Below are 25000 nucleotides of genomic sequence, written 5' to 3'. Positions count from 1 at the left end.
TGCTTGTAAATATCTTTTTCAGTTTGTTATTGAGAATCCCATACAAATCCTTATAATTTTGTAACCTCCGAGTCTGGGCTGCCTTTGTTCATTTCTGCAAAGTTGGATGGTACCAGACTAACAGAAGCCTGAGGCGAATAAAAAAAAATTGCACTCAGTGAGAGGAGGACAGAACGAAATTTCAAAATGGGAGCCATTAAGCGTCCGCTTGCAGAAAATGCCCGCTTGGCTGGCTAGTGCCTTTGCATCTTGACGGCCGATCTCAGCGCAGCAAAGAAGCATTGTAAAGAAAGCACGTCTTTAAGATATGCAGAAATGACCATCAAGTTCTCCCCCCGCCCTTTTGCGTGGGCCCTGCCTTCAGGCCAGCGAAATATATTTAAAAACTTCTGGGGCGGAAAAGTAGTCCAAAGCTTCCATTATTTTAATAATATTTTATAGTATTTCAATAATTTTAATAAAAACTGATTGGGGGAAAGGCTTAGTCATTTCATTGTGTGGGCTTGGGCGAGGAGACGGCTGACACTTCAGACTATTAATAGAGAGCTTTAGATTTTAGGACGAGAACGACTACGAGTACCAGATTTTCTCAATGAACAACAGTGAGCGCGCGCAAACCAGCGTCATTTTGGCGGAAAAAACGTGATACCGTCGTCATTTTAGTTCGAGGGCTTGCAAAAATGTCGTCCTATAAAAACAAGTCAACAACACGGTAGCATTTAAAACTGGGTTTGTCACCAGGTGGATCCACGGCGAGCATCAAAAGGCCGTCGCACGGCTACAAAAAGAAAAATCAGCACTTGCGGACCGCGTTATAAAAACGAATCATGACATCGTGTGGAATGAGGCCACTATTCTCAGAACTAACAATAACTGGCGACAAAGGAAAATTCTTGAGGCTTGGGAAATAAACTGTGCTAAAGACCCCCTCAACCGAGACGATGGAGCACTACTCCCCAAGGAGTGTTTGCATTTGACTATTGCAGAAAAGAAAAAATGACACTAACTTTAGAATTTTAATTAGCGTTTTAGTTTATATCTTAGCAAATTTTATCTTTTACTTTTCCTGATGAAGGTTGTTGAATACAACCGAAACGTCGGAAAACGTTTTTATTGTACATAATTTATATTTCAAACACCAGAGTAACATATATTTATATTTTTTATTTGCCAACACGGTAGCAGTTATGCAATTTTTCGATCAACAAAAAAGGTCAAGTTACCAGCAATAGAAATAACTGAGGAACCTACACTGCTAACAAAGAGTAAGATTAATCGTCCGGGTTATGAATCTTCTCAGAATTTTCGCTAAAACCGGGAAGGCAAATCTGGTACTCGTTCTCGTCCTCGTCCTCGAACCTAAAGGTCCCTATTATATGACTAGCTCCGTGAGCAAGTAAGATGAACCAAATCGCGCGCTGTGATTGGCTACCCGAGCGGGCAAGATGGAGCTATTTTGACCGCTCGGGATTTCTCGCTTGGTCCCGCAAGATCAAAGATCATTTTTTCGTGTTTTAAGTCATATAATAAATCCTTTAATAGGCCATTTTACAGTTGTTTGCTCAGTGACCTAGCCTATGAATGGCTCCGAGGCTGCCGGTGACCTTGCACTGATACAGACCCCACTGCTTTTATCATTATTAACATTCCAAAAGCATGAAGGTTTGTATCAAAACAGGGTCACCGGCAGCCTCGCTTCCATTCTTAGGCCAGGTAACTTAGCTACAACTGCAAAATGGTCTATTGACCGATGGCTGGATATTGGCGTCATCCATTTTTTGCGTGTTTATGGACCTCGACTTCGTCTCGGTCCATAAACACACACAAAAAAGAACTTGGCCAATATCCAGCCATCTTAACCTCACGCTTGGTCAATAACCTGCAATATTCAGTTTGATAGTGAGGCAGTAAGGATAAAAGAAACAAGTTGCAATGAATGTTAAAGATATTAGCATATCATCCATTTTCCTTTGTCTTTGTCCTCTAAACGTCTCTTTCAAGCTGAATTTTAATATTTTAAGCAAGAGCCGATACAATGTAGATTTGATTTTAGTAGTTGATTGATTTTTGGTTTGGTCTACGTTGTATCGGCTCTTGCTTAAAATATTTAGTTTCTCAACTTGTAATTACGCCGATCAGATCAAGCCACTGATCCAACGTACACCGTCAGGAAGATTGTCCACGGTTGCTTGCTTCAAAACTCTGAATTAGTGGCCTATTGAAGATTGTGATCGACAGTGATATCGATATACATGACCAGCAGCAGATGATGATGAAAACCTTTACGTCATAATAAATACGGATTTACGGATTTTTTTGGTGTTTTATCTCATATAATTAATCCTTTATCGACCAAGATTGTTCGACTTACTCTCGGACCATTAACACGCTCGGCCAATAACCAGCCATCTTGACCTTACGCTGTGTCAGTAAGCATGCATTCAGTCATTGCGGAGCACGTGCAATGCGTCATTCTAGCATATGATTGGCTCTTGTAATGATCACACCCCCGCCACTCCTTCTCGCAGTTCTCGCGCGAACGCCGAAATGCAAATTTATCAGTTCATTCACGGGAAGTGTTGCGTAGATATCGCATCTCTTTTCAATATTATTGCAATCGTCCACCAAAAATGTTTGCTAGAACCTTTAAACCGAAATCTTTTGGCTGTGGCATCGTTAATATCGCTGGAAGGAGTCGGTCGCTGTTTAAATCTGTCAACAAAGAAACGCCGCGAATTTTGATCACAGGTGAATATTGTTTTTATAAATTATAACGCACTACTTTGTTGTGTTTCGTCAAACTGGCTAATTTCTTCGACATCTACCTTACTTCTTAGTTGTTTTCACTTGGAATAACGTCGTTAATTACTGTTACGTATATGCAAAAAGGAAACAGAAAGTAATACCTTGAACTCGCTTGTGGCAGATCAGACTGCCACGGCTCAGCGCTCTTCAAATATTCAAGAAAAAACAAAAACCTAACTTTGTGTCATGATCTTATCTACAGGAAGTTTAGGACAGCTTGGCCGCGGACTTGCGAAAATTTTAAGGTAGTCAATAAAGATCTTAATTGTTAAAATTCCCATATTTTAATTTGCAAAGAATATCCTGGGCATTCTTATCGCCCACGTTTTGTCCATTGTAACCTCGGTATTTCTTATCATTTTAATCTGTAAGAGGCGATTTTCAATTTGCAAAGACAGTGAGGTAAACTGTCGACACAGGTGTGGTGACTGCATGAGTTATTTTGACAAATTATTAATTAGCAATTAGACCCGTAGGCTTCACCTCATGGGTGATACTAATACTGCAATAGTAGTAGCAATTCAAAGTAAAGGGGGGAGGGGGAGGTGGGGTGTTGAGCTAACGACGGGAGTTTGATCGTGAGGTCTGCCCCCAGGGTAGCAATTTTTTTGTCCCAGGGGTGAGGAATTGGAAATGTCAAAATCCCCACCCCATGCCCGACCCCCCCCCCCCCCTTCCTCACCATCCCTCCCTCGGGCTTAACATTGACAGGTGCAAAAGTTCCAAGACCTACAGGCAACCTGATAAACTCTCTTTTCAGTCTTTGTTAGTCTTTTTTTCCATTAAAACCAAAAAAGGAAGATCTTTTTTTATTCTTTTGTGTAGCATGAATACCATGCATAGCTTTTGATTGACACATGCATCTGTTAGGTTAACGTATGAATCATCTGATGATGTTTGAAATTTCACTCGTGAATTGCCAGAATTCATTTTTTTCTTTAGGGAAAGGTATGGAAGAGACAATGTCATCATGTCTGACATTGCAAAGGCGCCTTGGGACGTTTTGGAAAGTGGTAAGATTTTTCCACTCATAATGGTCTATAATGGCCAAAATAGCAGTGCTTTATTAATTTAATTTGGATGTATTTTTTTTATAAAATTCCAATTATCAATTTTTCTGCCTCACCATTCTAATAAGTCCTGTCAATTGAAAATATGATTAGTCTTTAGTCTTCTGGAACAACCCAATGATAATCTTTACATTTCAGGGCCATATTTGTATGCTGACATTTTGGACTTCAAAAACCTCCAGTCCATTGTCGTCAATGAGCGCATTGATTGGTTGGTCCATTTCAGTGCCATTTTAAGTGCAGTGGGAGAACAGAATGTGTCACAAGCGTTGCAAGTGAATGTTGAAGGTGTTCATAATATCCTTGAACTGTGTCGCAGAAATAATTTGCGACTGTTTTGCCCAAGCACTATTGGAGCATTTGGTCCCGAAACACCCTCAAACCCTACTCCTGATCTCACAATTCAGCGGCCAAAAACAATCTATGGTGTGGCTAAGGTTCACATGGAACTTCTTGGAGAGGTAAACAGAGCCCTCTTTTTGTTTTATTTTTCCTCTAACCTTCCAAAGATGAAGTCTAATTCGGACAAGTTCAAAAGTTCTGTCAGGGAGTGGTTAAAATTAGAGTACCATAGTTTACATTTTTAGTGAGGTATCCCTCTCTCTTGGTATATTAAAGATAAAGAGCCTAAAAGACTTTTTGAGTGACTAATGGCAACCAGTTGGTCTTTTATGACCTTGAGCAGTGGTTTTGTCCTAAGTACATACAATGTATTCATTTTCCAAGAAAATTGTTTCTATGACAGACTGTGACACAACCATGGAAAGAAATTCATGAAAGGGTTTTGGTAGTAAAAATGGACAATTCCTCACTTTTAATTTTCATCCCTTGAAAGGATGTCTTTGCCTAAGTTCCCAATGCCCTTTATGAATGTTTTTCAGTCATCATTTTCACCCCCAATTTTAAAGTGAGCTTAATAAAGTAAAGTAAAGTAATTTTTCTTTGGATTTCAAGACTACATGTATATTAACTAAACACTAACCGACCAAAGTTTTAAGCCTTGATTTGATTAAAGTAGTAGTAGCTAGCAGATCTATGTTATCAGAGTGCCATTTTTGGAACCCAATAATTCAATACATTAAAATTCAGCTTGAAAGTGAGGCAGACTGAGGACAAAGATAAAGGAAAGTGGATGATAATTATGAAAATATTTTTCACATTCATTCCAACATATTCCTATAAAATTATTTGTTTTTGTCCTCACTGCCTTACTATCAAGCTGAATATTTGATATTTTGAAAATGGCCTCTAGTAGTTGTAACCTTTTATTTCAAAGTACTGCAACTCAACTTATCTAAGTTAACAATAACATCATAACAATAGAAATTATTTATTGAAAGTAAAACCCTTGCACACTCTGTATCTTGAATAAAAATGTAAATGTCAACATGTTTTGGAATAATATTGAAAGCACTGCTGTAATTTTTTAATTGCTTTCATGTTAACAGTAATTAATATAACAATAATTATTTAAGTTGGATAAAATCAATGCCATGTACAAAATCGCTAAAGCGTTTTTAGTGTGAAACATATCACGGGGAATCAAACTCTCTTGCATGATTCATGGAAGTGGTTTCACTTGAAGATTTTTTATTTTACAAGATATAGCCATGAATTATGTGTCAAATTGATCATTAAATTGTGTGCTAATTACAGACAATATTATTTCCTTTGCAAATTAAAGTAAATTGTTCACAACTCAATGGTCAAAAAACAAAAACAACCTGCTCTACTCGACAATGGCAAGCAGGCAGTGAAATTTACAACAGTAGCCTTGTGAATACCGGTAACAACAGATACGTGTATGCTGGTTCAGTCTGAGCTCGTTCACGTCACGTAGAAAAACTTTATGTTGTTTGGAAAATAAATATTAAAGAACCCTCAAAGCAAGTGTACACAACACAATGGTCAGAGAAATGGAAAAAAAAGTGTTTTCACTTGCTCATATTAAATTACCGGTACATGAAAAATGTCGCGTCGTGCCAGTTTGTCTAATGACATCACACATCAAAACATGTGCCTTTATTGGTTCTTGAAGTCACATGATAAGCAGCCTTTGTTCACTCAGAAACCGGAGATAAGTGCCGGCCTGATGGGCCTTCCTAGGCTCGTAAGAGAGACTTTACCTTTACCTTTGTTCACTCACCTTATCTTACATTACATTTTCTCTGGACCACTCGAAATTTTTTCTGCATACACAACACGTTCACACATCGGCTCTATTAAGACTGTTGCCTTGTCAGCCTCGAGTCTTTGCTTTGGCTGAGTCGTTGGCAATGACTAAGTCTAAGGTTAGCATTTTTATAAAAGTTTGGGTTGTTTCAGCTATGGTATACGTACCGGCCTTCACCCCCGGAATAGTCATGCTGCCTGGGAGTGAGACATAAACATAATGGATTTTATTCTGCTTTATGCCAGATGATTTACTTGCCACTGGGGGAAAGTTCAGGAGGCGCATGTACAAAACACAGGTCACAGGTCACTGTTTAACCAATACAGAAACAATTAACCCTAACTGTTCCCCAATGCTAACATAAGGCTTAAAAACTCTTGTTTAGGTTTAATTTAAGGCTCAAGGTTAGCTTTAATGAATGTTTAGAATTCTTTCTGTGTTGGTTAAACAATAACCTGTGTTTTGTACCTGCTGGTTCAAGAGTCAATGGGTTAAAGTACTTCCAATTACCTCTTTTTCTAGACATTAGTGGAGTTAGTCCACTCCTTCCCCAAGAGATTTTTCGCAGGTTACTTTGCTTTTTCCCTCTGATCAAAAACCAACATAACTATCACTTTATGGACCTAGCAAGAAATTAACAATTCTAGATGTACCCCAAAAAAGACCACTATACATGTATCAGGGTCTCTGTCTCTTAGTCATTTTCGTCATAAGTGTGTACAGTTCTCCTTCACCATTGTTTAGTTTTAGGAAAGGAAAGTAAAGTGTCTAATTAAGTGTCTAATCTTTGGACATTACTAAACGACAAAACAGCAAAACTGTAAAAAGCACCAAAACACCATGTGTGGTTGGATTTGATATTAAATATTGCTCCTAATTCATTGAGATTAAGTTCAAGATTAGGATTCAGATTAAGAATGAGATTATGAGCAACAACATTTTAGGCCTAATTAAAACAATATTTAATCTAAAATCCAACCTATGTTGGTTATTATTCAATGTATGGTGGGGTCATACTTAGTGTTTTGGCTTCGTTTTGCTGTTTCGTTGTTTAGTAATAATGTCCCTGATCTTCTGGTGATGAAGCACTAATTGGGGACACTGTAAACTGAAATTACCAAATCAACGCAAATCAAATCAAATTTTGGTGTTCTTACAACTGTGTCAGCTCGTTGACAATTACAGGACCACTCTGTTAATTTTTTTAATGTTATGAAGGTCTCATGTATTTTCAGTACTACCATCACAAGTTTGGTTTGGATTTCCGTTCTGCAAGATTCCCAGGGGTAATCTCTGCAGATACAGCACCAGGAGGTGGCACAACAGATTACGCAGTTCACATATTCCATGAAGCATTAAGGACAGGGAAATACAAGTGTTATCTGCGGAAAGATACAAGGATGCCTATGATATACCTTCCTGATTGTCTGCGAGCAACAGTAGAGTTGTTAGAGGCACCTTCAGAAAGGCTGAGCATGCGAACATATAACCTAAGTGCAATCAGCTTCACACCTGAAGAGCTAGCGGCTGAGTTGCGCAACTTCATACCAAGATTAGTCATGGACTATGAGCCAGATGAAAGACAGGCAATTGGTAGGTAGTATAATTTAACAATACAGAGTTGCATATAATATTTGTTTGGAATTAACAGTCATCAGAATGGTTTAAAGTGTCGGTATGATTGCAGCTCATTATTGTTTCACCAATTCCTGAAACAACCGAAACCCATTACTAATGCTAACATATTAGGCCTATTGTAAACTGTGAGTATGCTTCAGGCCCCAGTTGATAAAACGATGGATGGCACTATTCACGGGATAAATCAGTATCTAGTGGATAAGTCGCAGTGAAACCAATTATTTCTGAATTCAATGGATAGTAATTTATCTGGTGGATAGTGTTATCCACCTTTTGAACAACTGAGGCCAGATGTTTAAGCCCAATGTTAACACTTTTGTTAAGTTTTGGGTTGTTTCAGTTATGGTTACCGAAAAACAATGACCTGCAACCTGCATTTTACTCCCTCTGATCCACATCCAGTAGAAGGTTGAAATGGCGGTTTTGAGAAGAATGGAATTTTGAGAATGCAAAACTATGGTACTTGAGCATCTATCAACTCAAGCCAGTGACATATCTATCACTCCTGGCAAGTTTTGTTGGTCAGAAGGAAGGTATAAGAAATAATGCAAGGCACAGATACTGTTTCATCCATAGTGAAAGAACTTAAAACCTGTACTTGAAAGTGAACTGTAACACTAGTCACAGTTCTTAGGGGACAGGTACAAAAGTCGGACTGGATCATTCAACTCTGATTGCCCACCTCGGATCGATCATGTAAGCCAAAACTATTTGACATTTGCCTCGATTTCACCAAGGTTAGCTTCAAGATAAGGGCTCGGGTGATTTCTCAAAGCCTTAAAATTTTTTTTATGTCCATCCAAGATGAGTGCAGAGCCCAGTTGATCTGAGTTGATCCGGTCCCACTTTTAATTTGTACCTGCCTGTTCTTAGGCCCAAGGCAGGTTATCGTTAAATGACTTGAAATGTTTTGTGATCTGTGATTTGCATTTTGTATCTGAATTGCAGCCCTCTTAAGGAACGTCTGGTATGGAACAATACTGTAATATATCTTTAACCTTAAGTACCTGGCGGGTACAAAACACAGGTCCAGGTCACAGGTCATTGTTTTATCAATACAGAATTAAAAGTATCCTAAACATCCATTAAAGCTAACCTTTGGCCTAATTAGGCCCAAACAAATGTTAGCATTTGGAAACGGTTAAGGTTGTTTCTGTGTTGGTAAAACAATGACCTGTGACCTGGACCTGTGTTTTGTACCTGCCCTTTTTGGTACCTTGCCATATTTGGGCATTCTGATATACTGAAGAACCTTGTGAAGGTTTTTGGTACATGGACATGCCCAAATGTGGGGTAGGGTCGTACCTCTTGTTGAACACTATATTTCATTGACTGTATAGTATTGACCATGCTATTGTTTTCATTGCTAAATCCATTGTTATCTTTGTTCGTTCTATTGTCCTTTTGGCCAACCATGAAGCTCGTTCAATGAGGTATAACACAACCCCAAATGTGGCAAGGTATAAAGGTTCAAATATGCAGTGTTCTACAAATACCACTATTAATTTTCTTTTTTCCCAGTTCGTAAAATTGCACTGTAACTTCTTCTTTTGTAGCTGACAGTTGGCCCCAAGTCCTGGATGACAAAAACGCACGCAGGGACTGGGGTTGGGCTCATGAGTATGATCTCCGAGCTATGACATTAGCCATGTTAGAGGCACTAGCACCAACAGCAAAATTCACAGCTGCAAAGTTGACTTAATAACAAAGGTTGGCTATCGAGACATAGTAAAGTGCTACTATGATCAATTTTTATCACATAGAATTCCAGGAAAGATTAAAAACACTGTTTAACGTTCGCAAATATCTGCATTGGCTCCGGAGATATTGAAGTTGGAAAAACATGTAAAATATGCAAATGAGAGGACTGATGATGTCATTCACTCAACCCAATATAACATCAAGTATGTAAATAGAGCTATCTCTGTCAATTTGCAGCGGAGACCATTGAAACTTGGTAGGCTAATATTTCTACATGCAACACACCTGTGGCTGTAAAGAAATTGGTTCCCATGGCAATGCACTCTTTTCTGGTCCCCTCCAACCTGATTTCAATATTTTTGGTGATCTTAAGCTAGAAAAACATTTAGTGAGGCCACAAACTCAACCTAACATATTTGTATGTTTGCAGGATCATGCAGGCACCATTGGCAAATGTCAAAGTACATGTAGAATACCAAAGGCAGCCAGCAAAGCCTTTAATATTAGGGGTCTTGAACCCCGTGTGTTACCATAGTAACAAGACTTGTATGCTCATATTGTGGAGCACATCTAGTAGAATCCCACTGCAAATAATCATTCATTTCTGACACAAATTGGCTGAGATATCTTTTTTCATCATTATTTGATCAACATTTGGTTGAGTTTATGACATCATCGCTTGGCTAATTTGCTTATTTTAAAAACTTGAATATCTCTGGGACGAAAAGACATATCTGAAAATAGTAAACAGAATTCTTCTTCTCGCACAGACTACATGAATATGTCTTAAAATGGCTTATATAGGAAAGATGAGAATTTTGTCGTAGTAGCACTTAAAGAAACTAATCTGATTGACCATACTAATTGGTTCATGCTCAGAAGCAGCATGATAAAACTACATCTAGTGACTCGTGAAAGAAGATACTTTAAGTTAGTGCCAGAGTTGGATGTTAATATTACTTTTATGTACATTATCTGAGTGTTCATGCAAGGAAAGGTTCCTTGCTGTTGTTTTATATCAAATCTACTAGGTTGTCAAAGCATGAATTAGTTGTTATCTTTCAAACTGTTACAGTATGTTTATACTATACATTGGTGTACAAAGTATTTGTTTCAGTTGCAAGGGTTTAACAATTTTTGACCCAAAGAGAGAAGAATTTTGTTTTGTGTGTTTTATTTGTTTTCTGTAAAAAATATCCATATTTATGAAGTTAAGCTGAGAAGAATTTTATTGATCGAGCTATCATTATTCCCAATGTTAAAGAAACTTGATTTCAACAATGACTGGATAACATACATGTATCAATAGAACTGGGAAAACCACTCATGTTAAACAAAATCTATTATTATAGGGTAAACCTTTGTTGAGACAACTAGATATTATTCAACAGGACAGCATTGACATTATTTTATTATATAATCTTGAACTCTAATGTTCTTCAAGAATAAAATACTTACTAGTTACATACCAGTTTTTTTGTGCATGTTCAATTTATTTAGTTTTTGAGAAACCTTCCGTTGTCCTCTGTCCAAGTATAACTTGGCAGAGAGGGATAAAGGGAGACAGCAATGCTCAGACCTGTGCATAACTACAAAGAATCTGTGAAGTTCACTTTAGTTACATTACAGAGATGTGTTAACTGTCAATGCTACAGGAAGACAGTATAAAACTAATGCATTCACTGCATTTCAACGTCTAGAAGTTTTTGTTACTGATCAAAGGCTCTTCATTGATGTACTTGTCAAACCAAAAAAAATCTTTTGAGATGGTGTCACCATAACAAACAAGGAACTCTTGGGGTGCAGGGTTGGCAGAGAGGTGAGCGCACTTGCCTCGCACCAATATGTGGCTCGGGTTCGATTCCCAGACTTGGTGTCCTACAAGGGTTGAGTTTGTTGGTTCTCTACTCTGCACCAAGAGGTTTTCTCTGGTTACTGGGGTTTCCTCTTTCCTCAAAAACCAACATTTGACTTGATTTGTGCTAATTGTTTATTTCAGTTTACAGTGTCCCCGGTTACTGCTCCAATGGGAGAACAACCAGACGCTTAAATAAAGTTCCTTTCCTTTCTTTTCATTGGATTTGAACAAACTTTTCAAAACTAAAGTAGCCTTCTAGTTTAATTGCTGCAGACTTTCACGCAGAATATTTAGTTACCAAGACCTGTAGTTTGAAAGGTGGGCACCCTAATCTGGTGGATGACTCCATCAATTTTTGATACATTTTTTTTAAAATCTGGACAGCCCTTCAATGTCAGACCCTTAATATAATTATTGGATAATGACTTAATCAAGGGGTTCTGCTATCTCCTGGCTGTAAACAATCGTGCCCAGTGAATATCACCAACCATTGCCCCCACCTTTTGAAATCCAAGGTCAGTCTGCTTGAAATTTTCCACAGCCATAGAAAATATAAAGAATATTAAATACAATTGTAGGGGTTGCTGGCAAAAATGTGCAAGACGATAAGAGCCACCATAAACTGTTCCTTTATTTTCTTGATTTCAATCTCAACATGCTGACATAATGTTCAGCATATCAAGTCCATAACCTGTTAAAATACATCAGATACTTCCTACGCACTCCTTCAGACCACACAATCATTATTAATATATTTCATAATGGTACCCACAGTTAAAAGTATCTTGGAAATGACTAAAACTATAACTACATTTCACATAAACAATACTTCCAAAGGAAGACTGAGGATGAAAACATAGAACAGCTAATAATTTAATAAAGCTAACTTAAGTTTTTATTTTTATTTTTAAGGTGGCTAAAACAGGTTTCAACACTATGGAGGGAAATGTCTTAATTGAAGGATTAACTCTACAACATAATTTCACATTAAAGCAAAGTTATGGTACCAAATGAAACACCAGTAAAGCTTAATACGATGCACTCATCAATGTGACATAATAGGTTGCTATGGCAACAAAAGAGCAATCTAAAAATCCCTATATTTTGTCTCTCAGAAATGAACTCTGTGACTCCAATTTTGTTATTCCTCAAAAGTGATTAGCAGATTCATAGCCACCTTCGCACTGTAGAAATTTAAGGTGGCTCTTAATCCACTCCATTTTATCACTGACAGTTTCAATCTACATGCCAACTTAAAGGTTAAAATTCCAATCAACTGCTTGCTCTTTCTGCTGGCATCAGTCACATTTTCTGTAAGAGTTCACAAACTCAAAAGGCAGAAATCATCAAAGTTGAACTTCAATGATATTGCACCAAATGGCTGGCTTAGAAATACAATGCCACTTAATTATTTAAAAAAACAACACGGAATTAAACCAAAGCAATCAAAACCGGGCTGGCATGCACATATTTTCCTGGACATTGAGCAGGAAAGAAGAAATTGCTTTAAATGCAAGCAATTATTGCACCAGTTGTAATTGCAGAGGTCATAGGTAATAACTTTGGTTTCAGTTTAACACCACTCGATGAATTGCAAACTGCAAATAAGTTATAATATTAATACTTGTTTCAATATTATTAATGTTGCTTCTTTTTGCAATAATTATTTCATATTTTAAATAAAAACATTCTCCCAATGGACTCTGGGAGAAAACCAGCAAAGGCTTTTTAAACAAAAACAATAAATTGTGTGGCTTAAGATGTCTTTCCCTGTCTCCAATTTCCTTCTAATTTATATTACTCATAATGATCTTCGGAATCAGAGTTACTATTTAGCATAAATTACTCAATCTAATAAATTAAGCTTATGGTTTAGCAAATGTCGGCCAGCCGACAGTGTAAAATGACTATACATAACTGATAATATAATATTCAAAAGAGCATGTTGTCACAATCTATGTGGCACATATACTAACTATTATGATAAAATTATTACATTTTTGTACAAATGTCTTCCACTCAATCCTTCCATATCATGGCCAAGGCTTAGTGAATCAATAATTAAAATGTAAAAAGGAAAGAAAAAGTGGTCAAACACAGAGAAAAAAATCTACTGAGTACATGAAAGGAATTATTCAAACCATGGACAACATGAACTTGAGTGAATGTGTAATTTGCAAGATTTTATTTTCTTTAACAAAATCATGCTTTGAATGTTAAAAGTCAAGGAGAGGACTTTCAAGAAACCCGTAGCAATTAATAATAAAAAAAAAAGATTGCCCAGTATATGGTCAACCTTTTGATTACGACACATTGGTCAGGAAAAAAAGAGAAATATTCAGAATTTAGGATTAACCTACAAACTTATACACTGTAGGTTAAAGTAAACTTACATGTACAGCAAGTATTTTGAAACAAATATTGCAGCTGCAATAAGCCAAGGACTGAAGCACAATTTTGTTTCAGTACTGGTAATAATCGCGAGCCTTCTAAGCTCTGTGTTCGTTAAAAACAAGATGGATGCAAATGGAAGGGTTTCTGTACTAATCCTGGATGTAGATTTAGGAAGATAATGTTGAATGCATTAATAATAATAATAATCATCATCATCATCACCATCATCATCATCATAATAATAATTTGTCAATAACAAGACTATTCCCATGGATTACTGACTTCCTGTGAGATCATATTCCTGAATACTGTCAACTTCTGTGACTTTTTTTGCTTCCTTTGCATTAATTAAAAATTAATTAACCTACCTACTATACAATTCAATGCACTGAGATGGGGCCACCAGTGCAATTTCAAATTACTCCTTAATTTTGATGCAACATTTCAGCATTAATTTTTTAATTTCACATGTGGAATTCCAATTTGCCATTGCCATGGCAACTTTTCCTATAGTGCCAAAATGGCATCCAGGTTTGAAAATTAAGGAGTAATTTGTCATCCATGATATCAATAGCTAATCAAATGGTATACTCGTGAAATCAGGTAATAATATTTTACTTGTGTTTTGTCCAAATCAAATTATTTCCCTCACCTAAAAGCTTGGGAAATCATTTGAATCATTTCTAATTTCACTCGTCGCCATTTGAATATCCATACATATACACATGGGACCATATACATGCACCATAGCCTTTAAGTTCGCTACAAGGGTATGCTTGTTTTGACAATAATATTATTATCTGTGTGTACAATGATGTTATATTCTTGGACCAATTGATGTGATTTCCATTTAGAGCCTTGCATTAGTAGACTTGATCATCCTTTCTTTTTTTTAACTGAGACTCAGGTGACCTGTGCAATAACTGAACCCTCACTTTTCATCTGTGCTCTTAAATACTACATGTATTTCTTCCTAGAATTTGAGCATACACTGTTAACTGTGTCAAAAGATTTGACACAGTGACCAAAATTAAAAACAACAAAAAAAGCTGCTAAGACAGGTTTTCATACAAGGCTCTTAACTGATCCATGCCATCACAATGGCACTGTTCATTTTCCTAGAATGCTATGTCCAGCCCTGGGCTGTAAATCAATAGATAACATTTGCCTTTGAGGCTCTAATGCTGTTACGTTGAGATCCAACATAAAAGAAATCAATAAAATCATTACAGGTAACAGAACAATAATTGCATGCCTACCTCTGTATACAGTATTTTTATACAAAACTAGCATTTTTAAAATATTAGCATTAAAGAAAGTCTTCACATAACAATTTTTTTACACACTTGTAACTAATAATTAACCCCTTTCCATCCTAGAATAGCACTTGGAGATTTTACTGTGTTGGAGCAGTTTCCAATTTATGATTGTTGAAAGTAATTACGCGATTGCAATTGCTGCGCTAAGTGATCATTGGTTTAAAAATCTTGTGTCAGTTTATCAGCCAGTGAGAAGGAAAACCAAAACTAATTGCATCTTGCATGTGAGATTTTTTCTTCACTTTGAACAAGTTACACATATATGGAATTGCTATGAATTTAAATTGGTTCATTGAGCTGTTTGCACCTGCTGTGATTGGTCAAAGTAATTACTTTTGTACATTGTATTGGTTTTAACGACACTCTATTGAAAACTGCTCTAACTGCTGTATAAGATTTTAATAGTCCATGGCAAACCCCAGGGGAGACAGGGCAAATTAACAGATAATACCCCACACAATACAAAATACCACCACAAGACACCATTACCACTAACAAAAAGTTACTTTTTACTTTTTTGATTAGTTGTACTATTTTACCCACACAATATTCCTTAAAAACGGGTTATGTCGATGCTGACTTAATAATGGTATTAATTTCTTCTCTCACCACTAATGCTATGGTCCTCATTTTCTGGTATTCCGTTTACACAAAAGACAGAGACACTTTCACGCCAGAACTCACCGTAACATCCATGTTAAGGGTTAACCTTGCATTTAAAAATGGCATGTCTTATGCATGAATGACTGACTGCATTGTTATGTCCAGTGTACCTTGCAATCTATCAACATCATCTTCGCAATTAATTCTTGCAGTCACATCGGTATGAAGCCTGACATGATCCTGCAAATGCTCAGCAATGCAAAATTCCTTTTCACAGATAAAACACTTGTGTGGGCGATTACCATTGTGGATATTCATATGATCTGTGAATTCAGCCTCTGTGAAGAATTTCAAGGCACAGACTTTACAGTCAAAAAGCATAATCCTTTGTTCCCTTGTGTGTTCCTCCATGTGAATCCTGTAGCTGTCAGCCTTTGTAAATGTCTTGAAACAGTAGTTGCATCTGTGAAAGGCTCTATTTGTTTTCACCGGCTGCACTGTTAAGAAAAAAAATAATTTTTAAACAAGGGTGAATTCTATGTGAACAATCAGTGCTACAGTGAAATCCCTGAAGTATCTTCAAGAAAAGGAGCACAAGTGTTCATATAAGACTTAAGTTTTGTGGCTAGTTATGCAAGTACCTTGAAGGATCCATATTGACAAGGGTTAGAGAGCAGAAGTCACTTGACTTAATTCTCATTAACTGTAGACTTTTGCAAGGGAGGGGGTTAGATCCCACAAAATTAACGACTCTGCAAGGTATGTATTTTTCTCCCACATTGTCTGCTGCCACAAAGCCCTTTCTTCTCTGAGGGGTGGAGTGGTTTTCAACCATCTTCAACCTTGACAGACCAAAAATATAGGAGGCCCACTTATATTTGTTATGGTTTAGTTTTTTTTACATTTGGTTCATAAAATCTCAACCTTCTTCAATTTTTATTTTCCCCTTGTTTCAGATTACGCGAATGAATGCTAGACAAAGAAAAATCAAAATTGAACTGTTTTGAAAAGTTTAAAACCAGGCGAAAACACTTGATCTACAACATAGATATTTGACCATTTGCCATCTCAATAGCCCTATGATGATATCTCTTTCACCACCAAGCCTTAAATTCAAAAATCAAACTTGTAAATTTTAGCTTGACTTGAATCCCACAGGAACAAACTTGTAAAGGAAACCCACGTGCGAACAGCGTTGCAAGTCCAGATGATGTGAATAATTCTGTGCAAACCAGGCTTGGTGGTGAATTTTTGAGCATACATGATGTCATCATGCACAAGCCCTATTCTTACCATTGTGCATTGCTCTGTGCTGTCTGAGTGCACTGATGTGCATGAAGTTCTTTCCACAATGCCCACACGGCATATTACCCATCTTGTGCCCCAGCTTGTGTTTACGAAGAGCATCTGCTCTGCGAAACTCCATGTTGCACTCCTCACACTTGAACTGATTTGCACCAGTATGAAGGTTGATGTGCTTCTTAAGGTCACTGGACTGTTTGAATGCTTTCTGACAAATGTGACACTTGAATGGTCTTTCACCTACGTGTAGGAATAACAGTTAACCAACAAGATCAACAGGCTAGTTTCGAATACACCTTTTTCCAAAACGGCCGTCTTTTAGATATTCTTTCATTTTTATTCAAATTAGACCTCAATGTCTCGTTCAAGGCAAAAGATTCTTTTCAATTTTAAGCTTAAGAACGAGGCATCAAGGGCTAATTTGAATAAAAACAGGACATTTAAATGGTGGCCATTTTGGAAAGAGGTGTATTATCCAGCAAAAAAAAAAAACAGCAGTTTGTTTTGTTCAAAAAAAAGTTAAGAATTATTATTCCCCTGAACCTCAACCCTGTTCTTTTGTTGCTAGACAATTCAAAACTAGCTTATTGAGAAATGACAAAGCCAGCACACCATGCCAGTATCTAGTTTTTTAGCAAGTGGATGAGATTCAATGTTCTTATTACAAATCATGACAAAAAAATATATTAACACTGTCCTGATAGCATTGATTTGATTTTTAAACACACCTGTATGAATACGTGTATGATCACGTAGGTGACTACGTGTCCGAAACATCTTGCTGCACACTTCACAGCGAAATTTGAAGCGTTTGTTGCCCATGTGGATCACTGAGTGCTGTTTCAGGAGACTAGAACGAGAGAAGGTCTTCTTGCAAACTTGACAGTGGTGAATAGAACTTTCTGGAGAACTTCTTTGTCCTACAAGAAATGGAAAAAAAAAAGTGAACAAGATTCTCAAATCTAGTAGCACTGCTCAGTTACTGCACAGTATACTTAGCTAGTGGCATTGACTATTTTGTTAAAGGTTAGTTTTTGTCATGCACGTAGTTAAAGGTCCATTTTGTAGTTGATGGAATACTCAGTGACCTGGCCTTAGCTTAACGAAACTGCATGAAAGTCTTTCTTGGTTCAATCTTGTTTTGATCTGATTCCTATTCTAAAGTTAATCATGTTGCCCTTTTGGAGCTTTCATAAACCTTCTTTATTGGTTTTACATTTTAAGCTGTTGAAAGATCTTGGACTAATAAAGTAAAAATTAATGAGCTCAAAGGCAACATTTACATTGTAAGGCCACTCGTACACTTCAGCTGCCCAAAACTCAACACCACCCTTTCATTTGACTGACTGTTGACCATTTTTTGATTTACTTCAAGTTGAAGTAACTTATCGACAGTTAGCCAACAGTCATTTGGAGAGGAGAATTCTCACCTAAAGAGTCTTGAGAAGATAATTGCCGCCCTTCGTCACCAAAAACCTGTCCATTGTTTGACACATCACCCGATTCTGATGCTTCGGACGTCTCAGATTCCTCTCCTACTGAAGGAGGAGACTTCACATCAAGTTCAGTGTCTTTTTGTTTGGTCTGCTCTCGAGCCAAAAACTTCAACATGTCTACAGATTTCACTTGAGACTTATCCAAAATACCCATCAACGGTTGTGCATTCCCTTGGGAAAACATGCTCAATTGCTTGATTTCAGTTGAACGCACCAAAGCAACTTCCATGGTTTGCTCCTGTTGCATTCTCATCTTCTGGTAGGTCTCTTCAACTTCCTTTAAATTCATAGAGTATTTTCCTGCTGGTTCATTAAGCTTTTTGTGCGATGACTGCAGTGTTATCAAGCTATCAGAGTTAAGTGGTAAATGTACATGCGGTATCCTGCTTTGAGAAAAACCAGGAAAAAAGTCTGTTTTCATGGGGCTGCCTATTTGTGACAAAGGCTCTTGGTTTTGACAATGCCTATCCAACTTTGTCGGTTCGGACTTTGCAGAAAAGGGCAATGCATTGAATTTCATAAATAAGCTGTCTGTGTTATTATGCATGTGTTCTTTGTTTGCATCACTCGCAGGTTTTGGCACGCTAGAATGATACTGTATGACAGACACACGATGGCACGGCACACTGTTGTTGTCCTGAGGTTTCGTAATTGCAGAATTAACAGGTTGAGAATTTTCCTCTCTGAAGCTGTGCTCCATAAGATTCCTATTTTGTATCTGACTTGTGGTGACAGGCCTCAACACAAAATGCAACTGTTGATAAGGAGAGCTAATCATTTTTGAATGAGCGTCACCACCATTAAGCTGATCCAATACCAGTTCTTTCCTCTCAAATGTGTCAGAAGTCAAATTTGTAGCAGGACTTGGTGAGAGCCTTACAGGTGACACACTGTTACGCCCATTGTTTTCTGCCATTGGAAGAGACTTGTTCCCAACTGTATTTTTTTGCAATGGCACCTTTAGATATTGAACACTATGAGGGCTTGGTTGCATATTTTGAGATCTCATGGAATTCTCTTCACACATTTTAGTCTTGCAAGATATATCTCCCTTGTTCTTAGTCCCAAGAGGGGAGGTATAAGTGCTACTTGTTGGCAGATAAGTCGATACAGGATTAACTGTGACCGGTGCACTCAATTTTTTCTCAACACCTCGGTCTGCTAGTGATGACTGATGCATGAAAGAATTCACGTCATCACCAGGCTCTGAAGTTGTTTCAGATACACAGCTATTAGTATCCCTAGGTGACGCTGCATGTTGTGGGATCTTATGAAGTTCAAGCAACTGATTTGCAACATCCCACTTGAGGCTCTTCTCTCTTAAATCACTATCATCAACCTCAGTGTCTTGAGCTGCAGAAACAGACTTGACACTACTTGAAACTGGAGCTACAAAGTCAGAAGATGTATCTGTCTGATCAGAAGAAACTGACGGATGTAATTCCTTGTGGTGTTCAAATGCTTCTTCAGACATAAATAATGCACTACAAGTTCCACATTTAAAAAACTTGTGTACAGAGTTGATGTGGCCACGGCAATGATGTGACCGAGTAAAGGCAGAAGGACAAATTGGACACTTGTAGGGCTTGTCCAAGGTGTGAGTACGTCGATGCTTCTTGAGGTCACTGGATTGTTTAAATCCCTTATGACAGATGTCACAGATATAAGGGCGCTCCCCTGAAAATTGAAAAAAAAATAAGACCGGAAGTCAGCACTTGAGGGTATAGAGTATGTACACGGCAGCCATATTGGAGGACCGAAACAAAAGAATGATATTCCTTTGGGGAATAAATGTTATTTTTATGCAAATATCTTTGTTTTGGTCCTCCAACATGGCCACTGTGCACATACTCTATACATGGACATGCAGTCTGATTAAACATCACAAAACTCAATTCAAAAACTCAATGGTTTGAATCCTTAACTTATGATCTCTGTCCCAAATAAAACGAATCCTTAGTTTAAAAACCTGTAAAACTTACCGATTTCTGAACACAGATGAAATGAAACAAATCGCAAGCAAAGAGAACAGGAAAAAATCCTAACAGGTTTCTAAAAAGAGGATGCGCCCCGTAATACTGTAATACATTGATTGTATTTAACCAGAAACCCATAAGGGTTGAAACATGTACATGTAACAGCCCTTGTGTGCTGGGAAACAAGCTTCTGAACATTCAATTTGCTAAGTACCATATTTGGAACAACAAGAGCGAGGGGTTTCCAAATATGGTACTTAGCACTGAAACATTCAACCAATCAGTTCACACCGAATATACGGAAGCTGTGAATGCGAATTACCCGTTTCAACCCTTATGGGTTTCTGATTTAACCCATTTACTGTAAACAGCCACAGATAAACCACACCTCTTTCACAAAAATTGTTGCTAGAAATCAGGGGTACGGCTTATCTGCGAGAACATTTAAAAAACGCTGCTTCTGGTGTCTGTTTTCCATCTTTGCATCTGATCTAATGTCTGGTTACCGGTACTAAGCTATGACCAATCTACTCATGTTCTTATCGTAACGCAAAAATCTATGGAAAAACCGTGTCGAATGAAGAAATTCCTGTCAACGGTAATACCAGGAAAAGTTCAATCATGTCAAAGTTGGTAGATACAATGTTCATTATATTAAAGTGCAAAAATTGTGGGTAAGATTTTTGAAGTATTTTCTGTTTTAGTTTTAATAGTGAGTGTACGTTAGATGAACAGTGGATAAAGAAGACTTCTAAAGATTGAACTTTGGATTTCTTTTGATTTCTTTCAAAAAATTGATTTTTTTATTCTAAAATTTGAGCTGCTAAATTCAGGGTGCAGCTCATCTGCGGGTGCTTACGGTACTCCGGAGGCACCCTAGGGCAGACTCCAAGTTGACAAGTAAATTGTCTGGCATTAAGACAGTAAAATCTGTTACATGTAGGTCTTACTCCCAGGAGTTGATGGGTTCATATGATGTAGTGGTTTCACTCAGAATTAAGCAATAGCAAAACTATATTCTTGCTGCCTTTAGGTGTAGTAACCAGTATAAGCCCCCAGTATTAAAACAATTATTACAAAAACAAAAGCCTAGCTAACAAAACCACACTGTAGAGCAAATCTTGACAGATTTTTACTCAGAGGATTACTCCAGGTGCTGCATTTGTTGCACTCTCAAGGCTGTTGCCTAACAGGAGCCCGGTAGCCTGGGGCTCCCAAAGAATAGCTCTGGGCGCCTTAATTTTTCATAGCAACACCTTTCACTTCATATGTTGGGCTCCTAAGTTCTTAGTGTTTAGCTCTGAGGGCCACTTTAAAATTTTCTTAGGCAGCAGCTATGACTCTGTAGACTTCCCTGTGGTTGTGGCTTAACCTTTACATTCTATTTTACATGTAAATGCCAATAATGGAAACTGTTGAAGAACTGCATCAAACTAACCAGTATGAACCCTGACATGGTCCTTCAAATGAGATGAAACCCTAAACTGTTTGCCGCAGGTGCTACATTTGTAAGGCTTCTCTCCAGAGTGAAGACGTAAGTGGATATTCCTGCTGCTGGGATGGCTGAACAGCTTGCCACAAACATGGCACTTATAGTATTTCTGGTCACCATGAACATCCTTACAGTGCTGGCGTAACATTGCCAAACCCATGTACTGTGACTTGCAACGTTCACACTTGTACATCCGAAGACGCTTAGACAAGGAATTATTAATTCCATGGGCCAGGTCATCTGCCACAGAATTCTCACTGGATTGTAGATCTAGGGTAAGGACAATACAGTTAACTTATTTGAAAATGAAAACGTCAACTCTGAGTTTCTTTAAAAAAAATTATTAGATTTATAAAACCATGTAACAACAACAACAACAATAGTAATAATAATATTAATAATAATAGCAGAGCTCCATGTGCCAACGGCACATGCACAAAGCACCACTGGTAGGAAAATAAGGTAACCCATCTGTGTGAAAAACTTTGTCTTTAGTCACCATACAACCGTACATCCACTCCTCCATGTATGCCAATGTGACCAGTATCATGTGATCATATCGAGGGCTCAAGTTTAGAAAATGAACTTGTGCCCAACATGGCACCCATACTCCAGCTGCTTTACAGTGTACATGTATCCATGTTAAGGTCAAATTGACACCTGTCATAACAAGGTATCCACTGACCAGTATCACCTGACCATATTGCAGGATCAAGTTTAGAGCTCATCAAGGTCAGCCTTTCGTGTCTTTCTTTTTTCTTAATTATTTTAAAGTTGGCTGCTGACCTAGGTTTTGATTGGATCACAGGGTCACGCCAGGTTAACTTATTGTAAGAAATACATGTAAATAACCTGGGAGCTCTGCTTTTAGGCTTGGCTAAATCTATACAATAATAATAATAATAATAATAATAATAATAATAATAATAATAATAATAATAATAATAATAATAATAATAATAATAATAATAATAAACTGAAGCAATTCCAATGATAGTTAGAGCATTAGCCAAGGATAAATTCCACTCAAACCCATTGCTCTCACATTTCTTGAGTAAGGCGAATAATTTGAGTAAGATCAAGTAAGCGATGAAGTCTTGGAGAACTTGGAACTGCTCTGAATGTGTCAACATCTTGTGGAAGGTGCTGTCAATCTGAGGTTGTGGTGCCTTAGCTTGATGGACATACGGCAGTATTAAAAGACCAGTATATTACAAGGATTCTAGGAGCAGGGATGGCACAGTCGGTTAGTGCGCGGCCTTGGTGGAAGAGGTCCTGAGTTCGATCCCGGATCTCGCATCCTTGTTTCGACTCCTTTCCTTTCCGTATAGCTAGTAGCTTTAAATACCCGTAAAACGGAGCACTGATGGAGAGGGGGGAGTAAAATGAGTGCACCGTCGACCTCAGGTTTGTCAGTTTAATTACTATAAGCAAGTTTTAATAGATGTTTTAATAGAATCAAACAAAACCTTTTTCCATTATATCTTGGGGACTAGCAGCTTCCTCCAAGTCATTTTTAATGCCTTCAGACATCTCAGCAGCTTTGTTTACACCAGCATTACCATCCTTCTCTGCTAATGAATCAGTCACATCTTTGCTGATTTTTTTACTGAGCTTCACATGGTCATCACCTGTGATATAAGGCTCCACCTCTGAATAAGCTCGTTTTTCACCCAGTTTCCTGAAAAAACAATCCGGGATTTTCGCATGATCAAATGGGTTGTTGCAATGTCCAATATCATTATGAAAAGTTGCTCACTGCTCATGCAGAAAATAAAGAAAAACATTGCGCCACAATCTGTGGCCTAGGATGACCTTAACACCATCTGTTCGTTCCCAAACAATCCCTGTTGTTATTACATTATTTTAACATAATTAAATAGGTGATTAATGAAATTCTCTCCCCCGATTTGTTGCACGCGGGGTGATTATTGCACGGTTATCACCTGAAAACAGTTTTTTTCAAAATGGCTGCAAGTCGTTTTGTCGAGGTGACAGACAAAGAAGTTTACTGTTTTAAGAAAATGCATATTTTTCAAATAACTACCTACGTAATTATTCTAAAGGAATAATAATAATTATTATTCACCTTAGACTTGGTGAACAGAAACCTTGACTTCATCTTGGTTTTTAATCACTGATAGTCACCTCGACATAGGCAAATAATTATTAAATTATCATTACTATCATCAACATTATTATGATTCATTAGTATCAATATCATTAATACATATCAGAGACATAAAAAACCATAAATCTGAAAAAATTCAGTTGCTCTAAATTAAGTTACATGTACATGTTACATGTACATGTAAAAGGTTGGCCAACATTTCATGACGGTGCCTACTATCATTTTGCGCATCTCGAGATACTCTGATTTCCAATTGGTGGTGCTTAATAATACAGGGATATTCTTGCGCAGTTCAAAACTATGCGGAGAAAGCAGAACTTATCGATTGCTCTTGGTATCCAAAAAGAAATTGGGCGTAACTATGCATTTTTCAGAGATAATTAATTTAACCCTTTCACTGCCATAAATACCATTGACACTTATAGAATTTGCTCTGTTTAACACCAGACAATTTTACTCATCAATGGGGAAGCCCACGATGGTGACAGGGTTAAGCTTCAGTTTGGGAAAGAATGCCATACATTGCTTCGTACCTTAACCCATCGACATCCAAACCGGCCGAAACCGTCCAGACTTTGACCTGCTCCAAATTTTTCCTAACCCTTAAACCAGCCATACTTAGTATTTTACTCTGTTTAACACCAGACGATTTAACTCGTAATGGGGAACCCCTGGGAGTCAATGGGTTAATCACTCACTGAAAAACTATGTCTCCATTAACCCATCGACATCCAAACTGGCCGAAACCTGCCAGACTTAGTATTTTACTCTGTCTAACGCCAGACCATTTTACTCGTCAATGGGGAACCCCTGGGAGTCAATGGGTTAAAGCTTTTTACAAATACTATTGATTAATTATCTTTCTTTTTGGATTTCTATCAATACCACTTGTTAAGATCAGCTTTTCCTGCATATTCAGTAAACTGCACAAAAATACCTTTGAATTCGTACGAAGGCACCGTCCTTAATGAGAAGTATCTTTCGTATTCTGGATAGTGACTTAGTTATCTGGCTTTTGAACAACTGGGCCAGAGCTTAAATT

General features: G+C 37.6%; 2 protein-coding genes across 7 annotated transcripts in view; one reads left to right on the top strand and one right to left on the bottom strand.

Annotated features, from left to right (window-relative positions):
* The first annotated feature begins 2539 nt into the window (after positions 1–2539).
* On the top strand, positions 2540–12293 carry LOC137977619 (L-threonine 3-dehydrogenase, mitochondrial-like). 3 transcript variants are annotated; one of them, XM_068824906.1, is made up of 7 exons: positions 2549–2748; positions 3008–3050; positions 3748–3818; positions 4014–4336; positions 7284–7641; positions 9243–9396; positions 12158–12293. In XM_068824906.1, exons 1-6 carry the CDS (start codon positions 2631–2633, stop codon positions 9386–9388), a joined length of 1059 nt encoding a protein of 352 aa, XP_068681007.1. In that variant the 5' UTR covers positions 2549–2630; the 3' UTR covers positions 9389–9396; positions 12158–12293. The 3 variants fall into 3 exon arrangements, with proteins under 3 accessions (XP_068681004.1, XP_068681007.1, XP_068681005.1); XM_068824904.1 differs by lacking the exon at positions 12158–12293 and adding an exon at positions 9818–10858; XM_068824903.1 differs by lacking the exon at positions 12158–12293 and having other exon boundaries at positions 2540–2748; positions 9243–10858.
* LOC137977617 (zinc finger protein 91-like) overlaps positions 11859–25000 on the bottom strand; it is a 25906-nt gene continuing 12764 nt past the window's right edge. For all 4 annotated transcript variants that reach the window (XM_068824901.1, XM_068824899.1, XM_068824902.1 and 1 more), the window contains 6 exons: positions 23297–23508; positions 21774–22097; positions 18294–20036; positions 17592–17783; positions 16855–17103; positions 11859–16058 (listed from right to left, as the gene is read on the bottom strand). In XM_068824901.1, coding sequence (XP_068681002.1) covers positions 15691–16058; positions 16855–17103; positions 17592–17783; positions 18294–20036; positions 21774–22097; positions 23297–23508 — 3088 coding nt within the window. In that variant the 3' untranslated portion in view covers positions 11859–15690. The remainder of the gene's footprint in view (positions 16059–16854; positions 17104–17591; positions 17784–18293; positions 20037–21773; positions 22098–23296; positions 23509–25000) is intronic.

Source organism: Montipora foliosa, chromosome 11 (genome assembly GCF_036669935.1).
Source record: "Montipora foliosa isolate CH-2021 chromosome 11, ASM3666993v2, whole genome shotgun sequence".
NCBI classification, from domain to species: domain Eukaryota; kingdom Metazoa; phylum Cnidaria; class Anthozoa; order Scleractinia; family Acroporidae; genus Montipora; species Montipora foliosa.
Note: the sequence above shows the minus strand (reverse complement) of the source record. Positions and strands in the feature narration are given on the sequence as shown.